This window comes from Necator americanus, chromosome X (assembly GCF_031761385.1).
Source record: "Necator americanus strain Aroian chromosome X, whole genome shotgun sequence".
Classification (NCBI taxonomy): domain Eukaryota; kingdom Metazoa; phylum Nematoda; class Chromadorea; order Rhabditida; family Ancylostomatidae; genus Necator; species Necator americanus.
The window spans coordinates 10,361,591-10,380,048 of NC_087376.1; the positions used below are offsets into that span (position 1 = coordinate 10,361,591).

Sequence of the window (18,458 nt, forward strand, 5' to 3'; positions counted from 1 at the left end):
TGTTCTTTTTCTGCTTGTGGCTTGTAAACGAATAATCATGACATTTGTCAGCATCTCAGTCTCGTTCTCGTAACTGATATAATTTTGTTCGCTGCCATTTTTTTTGCACGGAACCGTTGCAGGCGCCGATGTCGATTTCTACTATTAGGCGGCAGGTAAAAAATGTCGCCTATAACTTTTCTGATGCACAAGTAAAAGTTAGGGAAGCCACATGGTATGTGCTAACTGATCGCTGTTCCAGTTATGTGAAATTTTGTACTAACTATCGTTTAAGCAATGATCCATGGGGACCCTCCACAGCCTTGATGTCTGAGATTTCCGACCTCACCAATAATCCAATGGTTAGTACGATACTGAGTTATCTCACCACCGAATTTTCTTGTACAGTTGTAGCTTCTCTTTTAGGCGTTCACTGAAGTTATGTCAATTATCTGGAAAAGGTTGAACGATTCAGGCAAGAATTGGCGTCACGTGTACAAAAGTCTGGTGTTACTCGACTTCTTGATTAAATGTGGGAACGACAAGGTAATGTATCCTTTTGATCAATCAAATGAAGTTTGGGTTGGAATCTCATTGCAATGCCTTTTTCTTTATAAGTCTTCTCTGTTTGTGTAGTTTGAAGTAAACAGAGTTTTAAGTGATTTACTACCCGCCTTAGTTTTATTTCTTGGAAGTTTTCGGTGTCTTCTCGAATCGTATCATTGGAGTTTGGCTGTAACTTGATTGGTTGAATTCGTTGCTAGAACCTTCGATTTTCACCTTTATACTGATTTCTTTCGAAGAAAATGCAAGAATAGTCTTAAGTTGTTTCTTTTTTCGGGAAGAAGTTTGTTGTAAGTCATTCATTTCCTTTTCTTTTTCATTTTTTCAATCTATACCATTCCTTTCACTCTTGTGAGAGAGTGCTGATTTTGAGCTTTAACTTCTGTCACGAATGATTGTTGATACAGATTTGCAGCTCTTAATTAATAATGAAACTCATCCGAAGGCCACCCAAGTTGCAAGGACAGAGACTTGGAAGGACGCACTAAAGCTTTTCATTTCTCTCATTTTCTCGTAACAAAACTTTGGAGAAGTGTGCTGCATTAGAACTGAGCTGCCATTAGCTACTTTTTGCGTGAAGAGCATTGATTCTTTATCGGAGTAGCACAGTAGTTCAACAGGAAAGAGCCCTACTGCTCAGGACCAATTGTTTTCACGAAACATTATCCGGCTATAACATAGCCTCGGGATATGCTCGGGTGCTTTGTATGCTGCGGTGCAACGGAGCTCGAAAGTCTCTGGGACCCTTCTTTCTTTTATTTCGTTGAGGAGCTATTTTTTCCGTCAACTCCTGCAGATGCCAACTTTTCCGAGAAAAGATGGTATCCTAAGTATAAGAGATATAAGTAATTAAATAGTGGCTTTTCTGGGCAGGTTTCAAGTAAAGGACAAATCTCTAATCAGTTGTTGCAATTAGGGGATCAAAAGTAGTGTTATCGCGATGTATTAGACTAGCAGCGGTGCCCAAAATAACTGTAGGTTTTGTTTTTTCTCTTCGCTAGGAATCGATATGGTTTTCAGAAAGTAGATTCCAGAAATCTAACTGGTTCCCTTCAAATCCATAGAAATCAGGTCTCATCTCCAAACAAAATCATTGTTTCATGTGTTTATCATCATCTTTTGCGCCCTTTCCTCTTGAATTTCGAAGAATTCTAAGAAGGTGAATTTCGCTTACACTTGCATAACGCTGTACAGTGACTTCCAAGGTTTTTCCTTTTTGGTATTTGAAAGACAGTTCCGTTGCGTTAACAGGAGGATTTTCAGTAGCTTGGTGTTGTCTTCCAGCACAACATGATTAGTACGTTTTTGATTAAGATTTTGCTTTTCTTAAATACATACTGTCAATTCTACCTTAGAGAATTCAAAGGAAGAGGAGTTGCCGTTCTGCATAAAGTTTTGGGGAATACGCTGGCATAACAAGACTCTCAGTTGAAGTTGTCATTTGAAGTTGCTCCCGCAAAAAAAGAGGAGTGTTTCAAAGCACCTTGTTCTGCTGCATGCTCCTGTAACATAAGTTTTCGTAATGAAGTACTCCATTCCACAACCCAGTTCCGAGCGAACGTTATGGGAGCCTTTGGGACGTAAGCCAAAGCAGTGTTGAACTGATAAGAGCAGACTCTTTTCTATCGTCGATGAAACAGATTATTTTTTTATTTATTTATAAGAGTTTATGCAAACTCATATGAACCTTTTCATACATCCATTGTTCTCTGCAATGCGTTTCAGGACTCATACCAATCCTGAAATAAATTGCAGAGAACAATGAAGGTAGATAATTACATGGTATAATGGCTAAGTCAATTGTCGAAAATAGCCTCTAGAGTTTTGTTTTTTAGTTGTGGGCCAAATTGATTTGATGCGTTAAATGTTGTGTCACCCCCATTTCAGGCTTGGGAGTTGACTACTTGCAAAACTTTAACCAGTAAAAATGTTAAAAGCCTGGGCAACTAAAATATACAACACATGGCCGAAGAACTACAGAAATTGCACAGAATATCTTCATCACCTTGTTAACAACCATAAACAAAGCTCTGGATGAGATCATGCAGAGATTCGTGAGCATTAGTTCTCTTTTCACAAGATGAGAGTCATATTAATTTCCTGAGCGTCGATTTCTGTATCATTTTTAGTGGAACTAGCTCTATGACCGACCGAGATTGACACTGATCTACCAGCGAAATTTTGAGTCTAAAATCTTCGGAAGAAACTTTGCGAAGAAGCAACTGTTTTTCCTAATGGCAAGTTGAATTCTCTTTGGGCGCTGGAACATGTGAGGATGTGAGAAATTATTTAGGGTTTATTTCTTCTAGAATTGGTTTTCCATTCAGTGCATGAAGTATGTTCTCCGAATAACTTGCTGTTAACTGTTTACCTTTTTTCTGAAACATCCTATCAGTTTATAATTATACTTGTTGTGGTGGTGTAATGGTTTCATCTTTGCCAAAATTGGACAAGAATGTATAAGAAAATGTGTTGCTCACACATTCACATTTTCTTAGAGCCGAATAGTACAACTTCAATGACTGGCTGGTTTGAAACAGAAGTATGAGGTTGGAGCAAATTTCTCAATTTCATGTGGAGCTGTGGAAGAGAGCTCATGCCTTAGAGGCTTGCACATTTGTATCGTGGCTAGGGTCATTTGCTCACATCTCGCTCTTCGAAGCGTCCATTTTAAATAGTGACACTATCCAGTGGTCCAAATGGTGCAGTGTTCAGCTACCAAAAACAAGGGGTGGGAGCACGCAAAAAGGTTTATTTACGTTTATGTCATTTTTTTTTGTCAAACAAGGTTTGCTTTTCTTCTAGCGGAGGCAAAATTATAAGTGAGAGATTTAAAGAACTGAACACAATTGTTAATGAATGAAGTGTTCAAATTTTTCGCTCTATAGGTGGTCCTAATTCTGCCACCGTACGGGCAAAACACAACTCTATAGAGTCCATAGAACAGTCCAATTCTCTTTTGTATTGTTTTAAGATGTTTCGTGTTTTTTTCACATTTTGCAGCGTTAGTCCTTATGCTTGTGACTTTTAATCTTAGGTTTCACAACAGTGTCGTGAGAATATATTTACCATTGAGACGCTTAAAGATTTTCAACATATTGAGGATAATCGAGATCAGGTTTGCTTCTACTATATTCCTCATATTTATGAAAACTTGCTGTAAACACTTTTATAGGGATTAAATATTCGCGAGAAAGCAAAACAAATAACAGCGTTGTTGACTGATGAAGAGCGTCTGAAGAACGAACGAACACGTTTCATGTTGACTAGAACAAAGTTAGTTTCGACTTCTGTTTAACAATGCGTTGAGACTCACTTCTTTTTCATATATACAAAGAATTGTTATCGTGAACGGTGCCTATCAGGACTTTGAATTACTCAGTTACTTAGCTGACCTGCCCTCATCCTGCGGGATCCAAAATCGTCTTTAGTCGTTCTTTTTTCTCCCAGTAGTCATTCATGACGTTCGGAGGTTTCGTGACTGACTTGAAAAGGTGTTCATTGTCAGCTGATCAATCCGTACTACATACACAACCTATGTCGTTGGCGAACTCCTTCGAAGGGACTTAGCATCTTTTGATCTGTTAGTCCGCGGGACAAGACATTCCTTTCAAGTAAGAGCTGCGAAGCCTGGTTAGGTGCTACGAGCGTCGTTTAAGCTGCAAAAAAGTTTCAGCTATCCCATAGTAACTTATAAGAATTAGCCGCAGTGACAACCCACCTCCCCGCTTCGTAAAAGAGCGCCGGGACAACAGTTTCATGGAGCAGACGAACGTGATGATTTTGACCTACCAGCAGGTCTGTAGCTTAACTTACGGCGCGTTTCTGCCCAGTTAGTCTCTGCTTAGTCCTTCGAGTCATTCTCCATGTTCATGGACAACCGAGATACGGATACGGTGAAGTCTGTACTGTTCAAGAGCCATGAAGCTGTATTTCGTCGTTGTATGCGTCGGTTAAGCTTCAGACATCTCTTAAGCTGTATCTCTTAGTAAGCAACTAATTAGACATGGCAGCGGTTTCTGTCTTCATTTCCGCTGCGTAGCAGAGCGTTAGAAGAACTCGAGTCGAACAGATGGCTCAAAATTCTTGGTTCGTCAGCTAGTTCATAGCTTCCTTGACCGGTGCGAATGCTGTACTCGCTGCTCTTGCCCTTCTCCAACTTCCTTCAACTTGTATTCACTCATTGTCGGAGCAGATATCATTTATGTACTTTGCTTTTCTCTTTATTCGCAGTCGTTTTCTCTTTCCTGCTTTCTTTAGTTCCTTGAGCATCGTCTCTGCATCACTGGTATTTCTCGTCAAAAAGAACGATATACACGGAACAAAGGTTTTAGAAGAATCTTCCATCAACATGTATACCTTTCTTTTTTCACACAAGTGATTTCGTTATCGATGCGATGAAGCCATGAACAGCTTTGGCAACATGTGCACTATCACCTTGTCAAGGGAGGGTGTAGCGCAGTAGGTAAGAGGTTCCGTTGTGACTGAACGATCGATGGTTCCAAACCGCCCTAGTGCCAAGCAAGGCTAGGCACGCGTTCGTAAACATCAAACGATACTGAATTGTAGTGTATGCGGGGGTGCATCCCAGGCAGATTGATAAACGCCTGATTCTCTCTCCTGCGGAGTCGATAAGTTAGTACCAGAGTTGTTTGGGAGGATAAAAGCACTGACTTGTTACATCGGCTAGCCACCACAAGTCATTGTATAGGCTAGACACGCGTTCGTAAACATCATACGATACTGAATTGTAGTGAATGCGGGGACGAATCCCAGACAGATTGATAAACGCCTGATTCTCTCTCCTTTATCACCACTTTTCAATGTGTATGATAAGGCCGTGGAATAGCTGTACCGTTGTGGCGGATGGTTCGTAGCAGCTAACACCTGCACATGCGACTCGTTCACTTTCTGTTTCTCCAGCACTGATATTATTGTGACCGCTGCTGCGCTTCTGATGGTTTTATTAGAGTCGACGAAGATTATGACGAGAAATGGGTACTATTTCTGGCAAACCTCTATGATCTTTGATACTGTCTGGGTGTGGTCCATGCAGCTGATATCCTGACGGAACCCAGGTTGTTCTTTAGATTGAGCTCCATCCAGCGTCCCTCATATGCGCATGAAAATGATTTTCACGAACACTTTCTACAAAACGCTCAGGGAGTGTGTCGGGCTGCGGATCCAAGGTTCTCCTGGTTACCTTTATTATTGATACGAACAGTTCCCGATGTCTTCCACTGGTATTACCTAAAGAGGATGGTCTCCTGCCTGAAGAAAGTTTGGTCATATAAAATCAGGATCGGGGGCTGTGCCAGGTTTCATGCTCTTGATCACAACTCCTCGTACTTTCAAAAGGAAAATCCTGGGTGGAGCTTCAACAGCGAGGATTTTCGAGCTTGACATAGGGCTTCAACTGTTGATCTCACGGCAAGGAAAGGAGAATCCCGTCTTCGATCAGCAAGAAAGTTAGTGGAATATTACATTCGCTAAGTTTCTATTAAATACTAAGCGACACTTCTTTAGACTTGTTTTTCTTTGCGCTGCTTTCAGAATTTTGTTTTGCCTGAATTTCGAAATATTGTCGTGCAACGCTTTTCTGCAGCTGATGCTTGGCACCTACCGCTCCGTGTGTGATACATTTAGATCAAGTCTCAGAGCCATTTTTTCCAAACATTGCCTCGGTGGCCTTCAAAATTCGATTCAGATTTCTCGTTCGCGCCTCTTAAGCACTTCCGGCACAAGTTCGTAATCCTGTGAGGATCAGGTCGTAGTTTACGTTATTCTTGATGTGCCAATTACACCGCGATTCTTCGATAGTCGTATACAACTTCTTTTGCTTGTGATAACAGATGTCCTTTGCCGTTTTACGGTTGAGTCGTATTTTTGCTAGAAGGAGATTGTGATCAGAACCACTGTCCAAACGATGGTGCTACCTTGCTGGACGACTCCCGTATCAACCTACTATCATCTTTCTTTTTGAGAAGAGAATGGCTACGGAAGAGGCGCGTGACAAATGTCAGCCTGTTGAGACGATTTCCATTTTCATCCGACAGCGAACCTGTAATTGGACATCTCGTTGCGGATCACTTTAACCACCTCTTCATTAAATACGCTCAATTCGGATTCATCTGCTGGTGGTGCTAATGAGCAGAAGTCGATGACGCTCATGGGTTTATATTTTGTTTTTCGATTAGATCTTACAATTAGTTCTTTATACAGACTGCGCTGGTGATTTTTGCTTGTTAAATGAATCTGCGTTCACTTTTGTAAACATGTTTGGTGCCTAGTCGAAGTGATGTGCTGAGAAGCTCCATTTGTGTTTCGTGACAGGGCTGAACACACGAATAATTGACTTATTGATTTGATTGGATGGGAAAAGTAGGACGAACGAATGAGAAATCTTGAAATATGCATTATTTATGAAAAGCAAAACCACTCAAACATACAAGAAAACGAAAGAAAGTTTGAATTGAATGAAAAATCGCTAGAAAAGAAATGAATGTGCAGAAAACAATGGCAAAAGAAAAGGCTGGACTAAACTGCTTTGAAGAAGGAACATTGAAGCTCAGTGTTTATTACCACGAAGACTCCATTAAACAAACAACCGCACACACGTCACGTCCCAGAGTGAACGAAACATCAGATGAAGCGAAATTTTGTACCTTTGTGATTCTAAGGTGCCCTCGTAGTTTGAAATTTAACCATAGAGAGCACAAGACGGTGCTGCTTGCCGAATAATTACTGACTACTATAGCGCGACGGGATCACGTACGATACTTCGCTGCGGATTACTACCATCTACACGTCTAGACTGTTGCCAAGCTAGTGCTGCAAGGAATAGATCAAGGAGTAGCTCGGGGCTTTTGGACTTGAAAATAAAGTTCAAAAAGATATAAAGTTTCTGGTGTTAATCAATCCGCTTGGGATGCGCCACGACGTTCACTCCAATTCGTAATCGTTGAGGTTTTGGAGCGCGTGTTGATTTATACAATGACTTTCGGGGGTCAGCCGATGTGTCAAGTCAGAGGTTTCATCCTCACAGATAATCTGGTACCAATTTATAAACCCCGGAGGGGTGAACGGCTTGGTGAGCACTAGGATAGATTCGAACCTCCAATCGATCGAGTAGACAGCAGAACCTCTTACCGACTGCCTAAACCCGCCCCGGACTTTAAAATACATGTGGAAATTAGAAGTATTGGCAAAAAGTTGTATACCAATTAATGAAGAATTCTGCGCTCTACAACTCACCACTGTTTTAATTTTTTTCACTCGTGGTGGTTCTTGTTATTCAGATACGTAATATGAAGTGTCAAGTAAGAGAAACCGAAGCATTTGCTTTTTCAATTTAATAAAGTTGTTAAAAACGACGAAACTACTGGTGATATTTGTGCCATACATGCAAGAGCCGCGAAAAACCTTAGAAGCAAACAAACGATGAACTTGGAATAAAGACGATGAAAAATAGTGTGGGAATAATCGAAGGCAACGATAGGAGGTACAAAAGTGGGATGTACACTACTAATTATTTTGCGGTTTTTTTTTTGTTTGAAGCATTCTTTGTTAAAATCTCTTGCTTTCGGAAGCGGGCCTGTCTTCTTCGGCAAAGTCGCCTTCTTTCATATTATTTCATTTTAGGTTTCGGGAAAACAGCGCTTTGGGTGTTGGATCAGAACGAAGGATTCAGCGCTCTGAGACAGGCAATCCTTTAGGTGAGTTGGTAGATAGTTGAGTTCATTCTGAGATTTTATTGAGTTCCTAGAGTCTTCTAATCTAGTCCATGGAAATCCTACTGGAAAAAGAAAATTAGATTCCTACGTAGTTATAATGGATTTGAAGTGCTCTTCAAATTCTACTTGTGATTAAGGCATGTAATCGTGATAACCAACACTACAACATCCTGTCATCTTAAGACCGTTACCAAACTCATACTTTAATACCCACTTTATTATGTGGATATATGCTTTTCAAGGGCATCCAAGAAATCCTCATCGGTTACATTAATTGCTATGTAATTTCTTCATAGGAATAGATACATGCATTGACTTTGGTTTTTCACGTTCGATTAGATGCATTTACTATGATTCCCCACAGATTCTTGACTACTAAAAACCTTTCAAGATCCCGAAATTGAAGATGCTCGCCCGTCCTCAATTGGTGAAGAAGAAATGCAACTACAAATTGCAATCGCTCTGTCTAAGGAAGAGCATGAAAAAATTGATGAAATGATGAGGAGCGACGAAGTCCGTCTCCAGGTAGTTAGATTAATTCATTTTCCATGCTAATTAGAGTAGCATATATCATTGTGAAGAGGATGTGGTTTCGTAACTGATTCATTTTATTAGCAAATCGGAAGACGTGATCCCAAAAGTAAGAGCAAGGGTAAAGAAGACCATACGAAATTTAAAAATAAAGGATGAATATAACCGAAATCCGGTTTAGATCAACGTTTTCGATTACATAAAACAGGATTCTGCTAGCTTTGATCTCTCGATGTCGTCTGCGATTGTGCTGACTGCTCCGTTCTCCTGCTGCGAAGCGTCCAGAACTCTAAAGCATGGTTAACGGTGGTGTCGGAGACGTGTGCAAGGAACTAGATGTTTTTGCTCTCCTTTAAAGCATCGGTGTTTTTATATGCTCTCATAACTTTTCATTTCTTCCTGACCAGGTTCATCAGGTGCTACAAGGTTGTTCTCTATGATCGTTTACCGACTCCATCTCGTCGAGTGCAAATGGAGCATCAGAAACCTACCTCTTTTTGAAACCTTATTTTTCACATATACGCAGATCCTTCCACATCCTTTTTTCGTCGAATTCGGTGGGCGGGTCACCAGCAAAGACGGTATAACTACCGGTCGTTTGTTTCCACCTTCTTGGTATCATAATCCAGTCTTCGCACTGCATTTACCGGAGTTGCGCTGAACATTTTGAGCGAAATAGCATTATTCTCTTGCACCCATCTCTCTGTATCCGTGACTGTTTTACTGTAGAATTACGAAGTTTTGGTCGTGAAGTTGATAAATAGCTCAAGATGGGCCTATATTTAGTGAGCGTGGACGCCTTGGTTGTCCAAGAGTTCCATAACTACTTTTGTCTTTTCTGAGTCCACGATCTCTAACCTGAAGGAAGTGAGACATAGCGGCGTCTATACTCCTATACCACTTTCAAAAGTTCTACAACACTTCTCTCGTTTTGCTCTCTTCCACCTCAGCAGCTTCATTCATTACTATTGATCCTTCCCTGCTGGAGTTCTTTTGTGTAAAGGTATATGGGCTCGGTTACCTTTAGTTCGTGTTTGTCCACGGCGAAGTATCAGCTATGGACTTCTGGATACTGCTGCGTCCTAGTAACTTTCAAAACCTCGGCATTTTTGCGCCTAATGAGAATATCTGACCAACCAACCAATCGTATTCTTCGTCGATGTTCACTTCGTGAAGGAGCGCTATGTACGCTTGCGGCTGTCCAGTTGAGATGGCGCGGCAAAAGAACCATTGCTGATTGGAAGCTGATAACATCAGTCGCTGAAAAAAAAAAAACAGAAAACATTTCTTTCGGGTGACTCTATCCACGACCACGGCTGCTTCTACTGAGGCGTGGATCAATTAAAAAAAAAATAACTCTTATGAGGATGTTATTAGGTTACTTTCAATGACCTAGGTAGTCGAATTAGTTTTTATTTTTCTTTGTCGTTACTAATGCGCAAAAATTTTGCAATGCTTTATAGATTGTCAATTTAAATTATATGCAAAGGCAGCGAGCACAAAGTTGATTTCATACTTTCATAGTCTTGTTCATTTGCGCTCACTTGCTGTGACCCCTCCTCCTCATAGTGAAGACTGGCACTGTAAGGGTGCCCGCAGAGTTCAGAGCCGCGCGGGCGCGCGGTTTGGCGGCTCTGCGGTTTTAGCGGTTGTTGAGCGCACTGTTGTGAACAGTCAATAACCATCAAAACCGCGCGCCTGTGCCGCTCTGAACCCTGCGGGCGGCCTGAAGAGCGCACGTGAGCATTGGATTGTTGGAATTAAAGTGATGGGAACATCACCCTATACATTCTTTCGCCTTATTTTCGCTCGCTTGCAGCGTTGCTGCTGGTAAGTCAAGTTAGCGTACCGCAACGGAAACGCGGTAGACGCTCGAAAAACCTCGGTATAGTGGAATGCTGGAGTTCCCATTTGCCTGCAGAAAATTTCCAATCTATCGTCGATAAAATGAATCTGAAGCTATCCCGCAGCAGTTACCAGCTGATTCAGACATGCTTGTCGATACCTTACGACTTTACCTTCCACACCCAGTTTAAACCTCGATTTTCGTAATTATGCTTGGAACTGAAAGAGAAGTGTAGGAATAAAGGGATGCGCAGCGTAGGCAGACAGGGCAGTCTAGTGGCATCATTAGCAGTCGCAGGCTTGATGCTATTACTGTACACAACAAAATCAAGTCCTTTCTTGAGGTTGCGTACTGCTCTGAATAGTTTCTAGAAAAAAAATAGGATAGTTTCTGCCTTTTACATCTATGTATTTCATTTCTTTTATTATTCAACCCTCTAGAATTTCCTAGAATTGATTATATATTCAATCTTAACAGCTCGCCTTAGAAGAGTCTCAGCGTGAGGCTGAACGGATGGCTAAAATGGAACCCAAGACTGTAAACAGTGGTCAGTTGACACAAAGTGCATTAGATGATTTGCTTTCACTTGGAGTTGGAGAGGTAATCTTATATAACATTTGTCGTTGTTTTGCTAAAATTTTACATAGGGAAAGAGCTCTAACTTCTGCCAGTTGTTCTGAGTTTTAATTTCATTTAGGTCGTGGCAAGCGAGCAGCCTACGTCATCCACCGCCGCATGGGCAAACACTGGTCTTGTTGACCCCTGGGCATCAGCTTCTCCGCCCCGATCTACATCTTCTAACTTATATTCAATTGGTGAGTTCCTTCATCTTGTGGGCTTGTATCTCATCGCTTTGTTAAAAAAAACACCTTTGGGAAAGAAAAACAAGGACAGGTCAATATTTACTCCGGAAATACTAAATGCTTTCATTTTCTTTCTGAGTTGGGCCTATCAAAAATCATTCCTAACATCTTAGCGAGTTCGCCTTCTTTTAAGCCTAAGAAACCAGTTCAATGTTACAATTTCTAGGCCAAGTAATGAATCACGATCCATGGCTACCTTCCACCGGGAAACCTCTGCTTGCAACAACTAATGCTCCCGTTTCTATTCTGAAGCAGTCCTCTGCTATTGATCCTTTCTCAACGTGGGAACAACAACTAGACCCGACACCAAATGTTGAGGTTGAAACTTCCAAGTCTTTTTAGAACTATGTCATGTAATTACATTATGTTAAGGAATAGTTGATTTGACTTTTATCGAATTTTAACGTTAGTATATTCGAAATATACTATTCCATTGTCCTGGATTAGTCAAATGCTCTTTAGGTCTCTCATTCTTCAGCAATGACGAATGGTTCTGTCATCAGTGGACCTCGAAAAACTCCAGAAAATTTCTTGGGCGAGAACAGCAGCCTTGTTAATTTGGACAATCTTCTTGGTGTATCCTCCTCTAATAATTCAAGCTGTGGGTTTATTTTTGAGTTTTGATTCTAAATCGTGCAGGCATCTTTCCAAATCAGTGTTTTCTTGTAACATCTTGTTGTCTTGACTCACGATTACGTGTGGCATCAACCAACTTCTATTTCTTTTAGAATATTCTGTCTACTAGTAGGAATTCATTCTGCCATTGTCAGCGTATATTCGTTTCGCTAGCAGTCTTCTCGCCTTGTCTTTTTAAGTGGAACTAACTACTTGATAACATGGCTTTCACGTACTAATTCAAACCTAGATGCTTCTCATTTCTAAAGCACGAAGATGCATCCGAGATTGAACCATTCTCGTGTAGTTGATATCTCATGAGCTATCCTCCTGACCAGTTAATTCCAGCATCATGAGAACAGTTCTACCAGTCACAGCTGGCATGCAATTTAAACAGTCAGTAAGAAAAGGTGTGACATAAAAATTTACAACGATCTCTTGTATTTAACCAGTAATGGGGGCACTGCTTTCGGACATAATACTTTTCTGTCGTCGTCGTTTCTTTCTTACTGACTCATGTTTAAAATGAATAACGTTTTTTTTTCTTCTAAATTAGCGTAGATATAGATTAAAGGTTATTGCATGACTACCTTGAATTAAGTCTTTTTTCTATATTTTAACTGACTTTCAATTGATCTGATGCAATATTTGCCTTCTCTTTTTGGTATATTCTCGTCATATCACTAACTATCCATATAGAAGACAGAATCAAATTTTATGAAATAGTGTATAGTCTGGAAACACGGTGCAACTGTGTGGATTTTAGGTGCGAATCCATTTCTTGGCAACTCGTCTTCTTCGGCTAATCCATTTGCTGCCCAACAAAGGAAATCACCAACGCTGAACGAGATGCGTGCTGCACAAACTGCTTCTATTCCACCCATTCCTCTTGTTGGACCTAGGGTAGGAGTACAAGGACAACCTTCCCAATCAGCTCAAGAATCCAATCCATTTGGCAGTCCATTTTGACGGAGTTGTTGTTGCATCGCTGTGACCTTTGCATCATAATTATTTTACTTCCGTTTATTATGCGTCTACCCCTTTATCAGTTCAGAACAAAGATGTGATATTTTACCTGTAACATTTTCAGTTTCATATTATGGTACTTTGTTTCTTTGTTTGTTCTAATTTCATGTGATACTTCTCCAGTACTGGGCTTGGTAAATAGTTACGTGCGACATTTCCTCCACTGTGGATTTATTTTCGGATCGATTGGATTCTTCGCTTTTGTAATGCTGAGCGCAATGTTACTTCACTTACTCGTAGTTTTAAGAGATTAACGCAATCGGTCCTGAACGTGTCCAACAGGGCTGATGAGGCGTATCTGCACCAAGGGGGGAATTGCCTCTGGCTACTTGAAGGCACCATACCACGAATCTGGGGTGGTACGGATTTCAGGTGGAGTATCCGTATACGAGGTCGTAGATTACGGAGACCGGGGTGGTTCCGCTCATCTCTTCCTGAATCACTGCAAGCAGCCGGCCCCTGAATGCTGTTATGTACGATGCTTTCTATTGCAGCGCGCCATCCTTCCACGCGCAGCGTCCCTTGCTGCCTATCGGGGCATTCCGAATTGATTTTCAACGAATCGCAGGGCGGATACCGCGCAAGGGGTGGAGCGTTGCAATAGATGGCGTCGTACAAGACAGTATTCAGGGGCCGGCTGCTTGCAGTGATTCGGGGAGAAATGAGCGGAACCACCTCAGTCTCCATAATCTACGACCCTAATCTACGACCGAATACTCCACCTGAAATCCACACCACCTCAGATTCGTGGTATGCTGCCTTTGACACACTTGGTGATAAATGGGGCAATTTCTCCACGTAGTTAGAGTCCAAGAAACCTCCAATGTCTTAGAGACCGAGTGGTCATGTTGGTCACCGACTGTATGATAAACATACCAACCCCTCCCACATTGATTTTGGATGTCATTTTCGGAAGATTTAGTACATAACTACTTTTCCTCTTTTCCTCTGTTACAACACAAAATCTAGGCCTGCTAATATCTTCTACACTCGCTTGCATAGTGCCGGTAGCTATATTTTAATATCCAACAGAGAACTCAACATGTGAGCAAATAAGGTTGTATCACTCTCAAGACTTACAAACTTAACTGGACACTCAGAACCTGCGAAATAGATTGGGAATTGTAGTTAGCCCCAGCGCCCGAGCAAACGCACCACAATCAACGCAGGAGATGAACGAAAATGATCACAGGTCTCGGCCTATTTCATTACAGCTGATAAATCTATCGTCAACTGAATATCGCTCTTTTAAGCATTCCAACAAATTCCTTCTGGCGAAATACTTCCTAGACTTTGTTGCCGCAACTCCCATTCGAGAGGTTGTCAATCATAGAAGGCGGAATTCTCTAGTTAGTGGAAGTATAATAACTTTTTCCCATTGGCCAGATATGTTCGATATGTAGTTTTAGAATTCCCCAGAATTAGCGCTACATACATTTAGAGCTTATGATGAAGAACCGGAACTAATTTCAGTTACTCAGGTATTAAATGGACTGCGTCTTTTGTAGGTGCAACCACAGTACTAACTAGGTTCAACCAAAACTCGCTGTGCTTGAGTGCAGCTTTAGCACTTTTATTTCAAATCTATATAGCTGTACAATCGTCTAAGTTCGGTCCCTCACATATCCAACGCAACTATTAGTACCTTTTCGTCGATTCTTTTCTTGAATGTATTTTTACAGAACTGCCAAAGAAGATCACTGTTAGTTCTTTTCGTTAACGAGCAAGATCCATTGTGTAAAGGTGGAGGGGAGAAAACAATATCTTACCCACGTTGCCATGTTGAGAAATGACGTTGTTGATGGTCGTTGTTGGTCTCCCGAATAAGAAAGGTTGGAGTCTTGTTTTAAGATTCCTCGGTTCATTGACATTCACGTATACATAAAGGGGGATCATCTAAGGCACCTATCCACAGTGCTTGAGCCCGTTAACACTACAAGACACAAAGAGAAGCTTTGCCAGCTGATTATTCATTATAATATGAACATGAGATTTGAAGCAGTACGAATATGGTGATAGGATTGTTTAGAAAACGTACGTACCTAGATGGTCTGCTCTTCGCTGTCGCAACTCATTCTAGCTTGGCCCCTTATTTTGCACTCGTAATCCATGATGTCCGAATTCCGGTATTATGAGGTTGCCGCACGCGGGCGAGCCGCACCGCACCTGGTTCCTGCAGGCAATCTTGCTGTGTTGCTAGAGCGTGCCCATCCTAGGTAGGGCTGGTAATGGTGGTGCTAAAACGTTCCAGAAATACGTGCTTTCACCGGTTCTTATGTTCAATTTGAAGTTTTTGTTCCAGTTTTGCCATATTTCTGAATGTAATGTTACAGGTGCTCTGTTTCTTGTCGAAGACCCTGAATATTGTTGAAATGCTCGATGTACTTCATTTCTGACATATTGTTTTCGCGTGAAGGTGACGTGAAGGTCTGATATTGACTCGATATTTCACCTTGGTGAAACGCTGTCTGCAAATACGTGCTTTCAAGCTCCTGTTCTAGCGGCAGGATGCTGTTAACAAAATGTTGGAAAATCCCACGTACAAAGTGCTCGGATGTGCACCTTTTGCTAGAAGGATCGTCATGCATGGTAGTTGTGTTTGCCTCCGCTGCATAACTGAGCGCTGGAAAAACTGTTCAATCGAACAGGTGAGCACGGAGCTCCTGGTACGTCAGTTGGTACATATCCATGTGAATGGTATTCATGCTGCTCTTATCACTCTGCTCAGTTCTTTCAAGTCGTTCTCCATGATCATGGAACAGCGGGGATGCACGCATGATGAGGTTTCCAATATTCCAGAGCTTTCACATTGTACATATTTCTCCATCCTCGCAGAAGTCGTTCTTCATGAACTGTATCTTCTTTCTGTTTACTCGCAACTCTATTCTCTTCCCTACCTCGTTCAATTCTTTGAGCACCGTCTTCACTTACCTACACTTCTCGAAAAGAGAACGGTGTCGCCCGCAAAAGGAAGGCTTGAGAGGGATCTTCCAATCCTCTCATCCTTCTTCGCAAGCAGTTGATATCGATGTCAATTGAATTCCAACAAGTCGCTCTGGCCAGACTACTGCGATATCTCCTTCCACTGTTTGCTGCATTGCAGGAAACACGCATCAGGGATCACTCCATCATTCATCCATCTACTCCGGCTGATGAAAAGAAAGAAGGAGACTGCGCAATAGCTGTGGGGAACGACTAAAACTTGGTGAAGGAGATCGGATCAACACTGTCAAGATGTTCGATCACGGGATCACAGAGGATTAAAACTCTGGATCATAAGTGCTCACGCACCTACGGACACCGCTGAAAACTATGAACGGGGACGCGTTTTATGATAAACTCAATACGTTAATATCTAATATACCGAGCCAGCAGACGGTGATTTTCAGAACTGATGCAAATACAAAGATGGGGCTTGAATAACAATTCAATGTGCTAGGTGAATAATCCTATGAAGCAAACATTGGATAACGGAAGTCGTCTGGTAGACCTTTGCGAGCAGACGAACCTCACCACTGCATTCACGTCTAAAGGGAATTATCGACGCCATCAGCTTACTTGGCAAAGGACAACCACATTAGCGCTAGAAGAGCAGCGAAAGCGGAAGATGCCAACTCTTAAGCATCAGATCGATTACGTTCTGACAAGGAACATTCCTTTGTCAGACATCCGAAAATCTACAGCTGTTTGGGACGTCGCATTTGTTTCCGACCACCACCCAGTTCTTCTCAGCTTCATGGTACGGTTTCAGAAAAGGAGTGGTGAAGCTCAACATCAGCTGAAGCTCGAATTGGCAAGCCTGAAAAACGGGGAATGCAGAAAGAAGTTCGAGCTTCGATCAACATTGGATTATGGACTAGGAAGAAAGACGATGACTGAGTATTTCAATAAATGCATTCAGGACGCTGCAAAGGAAACGCTGCCGGTTTTAACACTGAGGAAGAAGTTCACCTTTGCATCTGTGGAGACAATATCCACGTACAATTCTGTATGCGTTGCCCGCAAAACTGGTGACTTCAGCCGGAAGAAGCGACTGAGGAGGTTGCGTCGTTAGCTGAAACGTGATCGTGAGAACGAATGGGCGTCATTAGCGAAGAAATTTGAAGGGGCGTGGGAAGATAAGGACATGAGCAAAGCCCATACTCTGCCTAGGCGATATTGCGGCCGGATGAAGAGGTGTTCGTCTGTCTTAAACACTGCCAACGGAATCGCTGTTGTGGAAGCAACTCTGACCATCAGGAGAGAACATTTCAACACTTTCCCAAGCCGGCAGACTCCATCTGCCTCTCAACTCGCGCACACCTATGAACCGACATACACTGTGTAAGGGAAGAACCATCGATGGAATCGGAGCTTCTGGTTTATGTCGAAAAAATCCGAAAAAAAAAATAGAAATGCGATCAGATTTCTCTTTCCAGTGAGGGAACATAAAGTAGGTGCATGTATTTTTACAGAGGTACAGTAAAATCCCAAAACCCCTCCTAGGAGAAGGGCAACCACGCATAGTTACCCAAATACTGTGGAGGAAATCTAATTCCTCCAAATTGAGTTCTTTGATGCCCTAAAACCAGTAGATACTACCACCTTGATCACCTTGACTCCTGTTGATCTTCGAACTGGTCGAGCGGGCCCCAGTAATTCTTCCATTTGTCCCGATCGCGTGCCAGAGTAGCCCAGTGGTTCCTCCTTTCGCGTGGGACACGAAGAGCATCATATTTTTCTTTGAAGGACTTCGTGAAGAAGTTTGACCATCGGGTCGGCGGTCTTCCTGTAGCGCGCTTAATATCGCGGGGAACCCAGTCGCTGACGGATCTCGTCCAACGGTTGTCATTAAAGCGTATCACGCGTCCGGCTCACCTTATTTTACTTTCCTTGGCAAATGCGGCGGCGTCTCTAATCTTCGATCGCTGGCGTAAAAGAGAACTTCGAATCCCGTCCCTCACTTGGGTGAAACGGGATACTCCTAGCATCACTCTCTCAGTTGCGCGTTCAGTGACGCTCACCGCGTTTTCTTCCTGCTTGCGAAATGCCCAGGTTTCCGAAGCATAGGTCAAAGCAGGACGTACGGTGGTGTTGAAGAGGTGAGCACGGAGCCGGGTGTTCCTGGTCTTCTTCACTACATCCTCGATGCTCCTGTACGCTCCACAAGCCGCTCTTCTCCTCCTGCCCAGCTCGGGGGTCAGGTCGTTCATCATGTTCAGTTCCCGACCCAGATAAACGTAGCTGGTGCATTCGGATATGTTCGTTCCGTTGAGCGTGAATGGGGCATCTGAGACCCATCCATTGCGCATGAACATCGTC

General features: G+C 42.3%; 3 protein-coding genes across 6 annotated transcripts; 2 read left to right on the plus strand and 1 right to left on the minus strand.

The window, feature by feature from the left end:
- Positions 1-128: 128 nt before the first annotated feature.
- Positions 129-13,100, plus strand: RB195_022181 (uncharacterized protein; the record flags this gene model as incomplete). The annotated part of the gene is made up of 12 exons (XM_013453755.2): positions 129-214; positions 275-341; positions 406-525; positions 3,581-3,661; positions 3,719-3,819; positions 8,185-8,258; positions 8,668-8,801; positions 11,131-11,253; positions 11,351-11,468; positions 11,683-11,834; positions 11,979-12,117; positions 12,898-13,100. The coding sequence occupies 12 exons, from the start codon at positions 129-131 to the stop codon at positions 13,098-13,100; spliced, it is 1,398 nt and encodes a 465-aa protein (XP_013309209.2).
- Positions 13,101-15,536: 2,436 nt separating this feature from the next.
- Positions 15,537-17,211, plus strand: RB195_022182 (uncharacterized protein; the record flags this gene model as incomplete). Of its 3 annotated transcripts, none has more annotated exons than XM_064209219.1 (3): positions 15,537-15,584; positions 15,659-15,805; positions 16,597-17,211. In XM_064209219.1, 3 exons carry the CDS (start codon positions 15,537-15,539, stop codon positions 17,209-17,211), a joined length of 810 nt encoding a protein of 269 aa, XP_064065098.1. The 3 variants fall into 3 exon arrangements, with proteins under 3 accessions (XP_064065098.1, XP_064065099.1, XP_064065100.1); XM_064209217.1 differs by lacking the exon at positions 16,597-17,211 and adding an exon at positions 16,261-16,356; XM_064209218.1 differs by lacking the exons at positions 15,537-15,584; positions 15,659-15,805 and having other exon boundaries at positions 16,609-17,211.
- A 535-nt stretch (positions 17,212-17,746) lies between these two features.
- RB195_022183 (uncharacterized protein) lies at positions 17,747-18,454 on the minus strand (the record flags this gene model as incomplete). 2 transcript variants are annotated; one of them, XM_064209221.1, is made up of 2 exons in its annotated part: positions 17,747-17,960; positions 18,015-18,454. In XM_064209221.1, 2 exons carry the CDS (start codon positions 18,452-18,454, stop codon positions 17,747-17,749), a joined length of 654 nt encoding a protein of 217 aa, XP_064065101.1. The 2 variants fall into 2 exon arrangements, with proteins under 2 accessions (XP_064065101.1, XP_064065102.1); XM_064209220.1 differs by lacking the exon at positions 17,747-17,960 and having other exon boundaries at positions 18,011-18,454.
- Between the last annotated feature and the right edge of the window lie 4 nt (positions 18,455-18,458).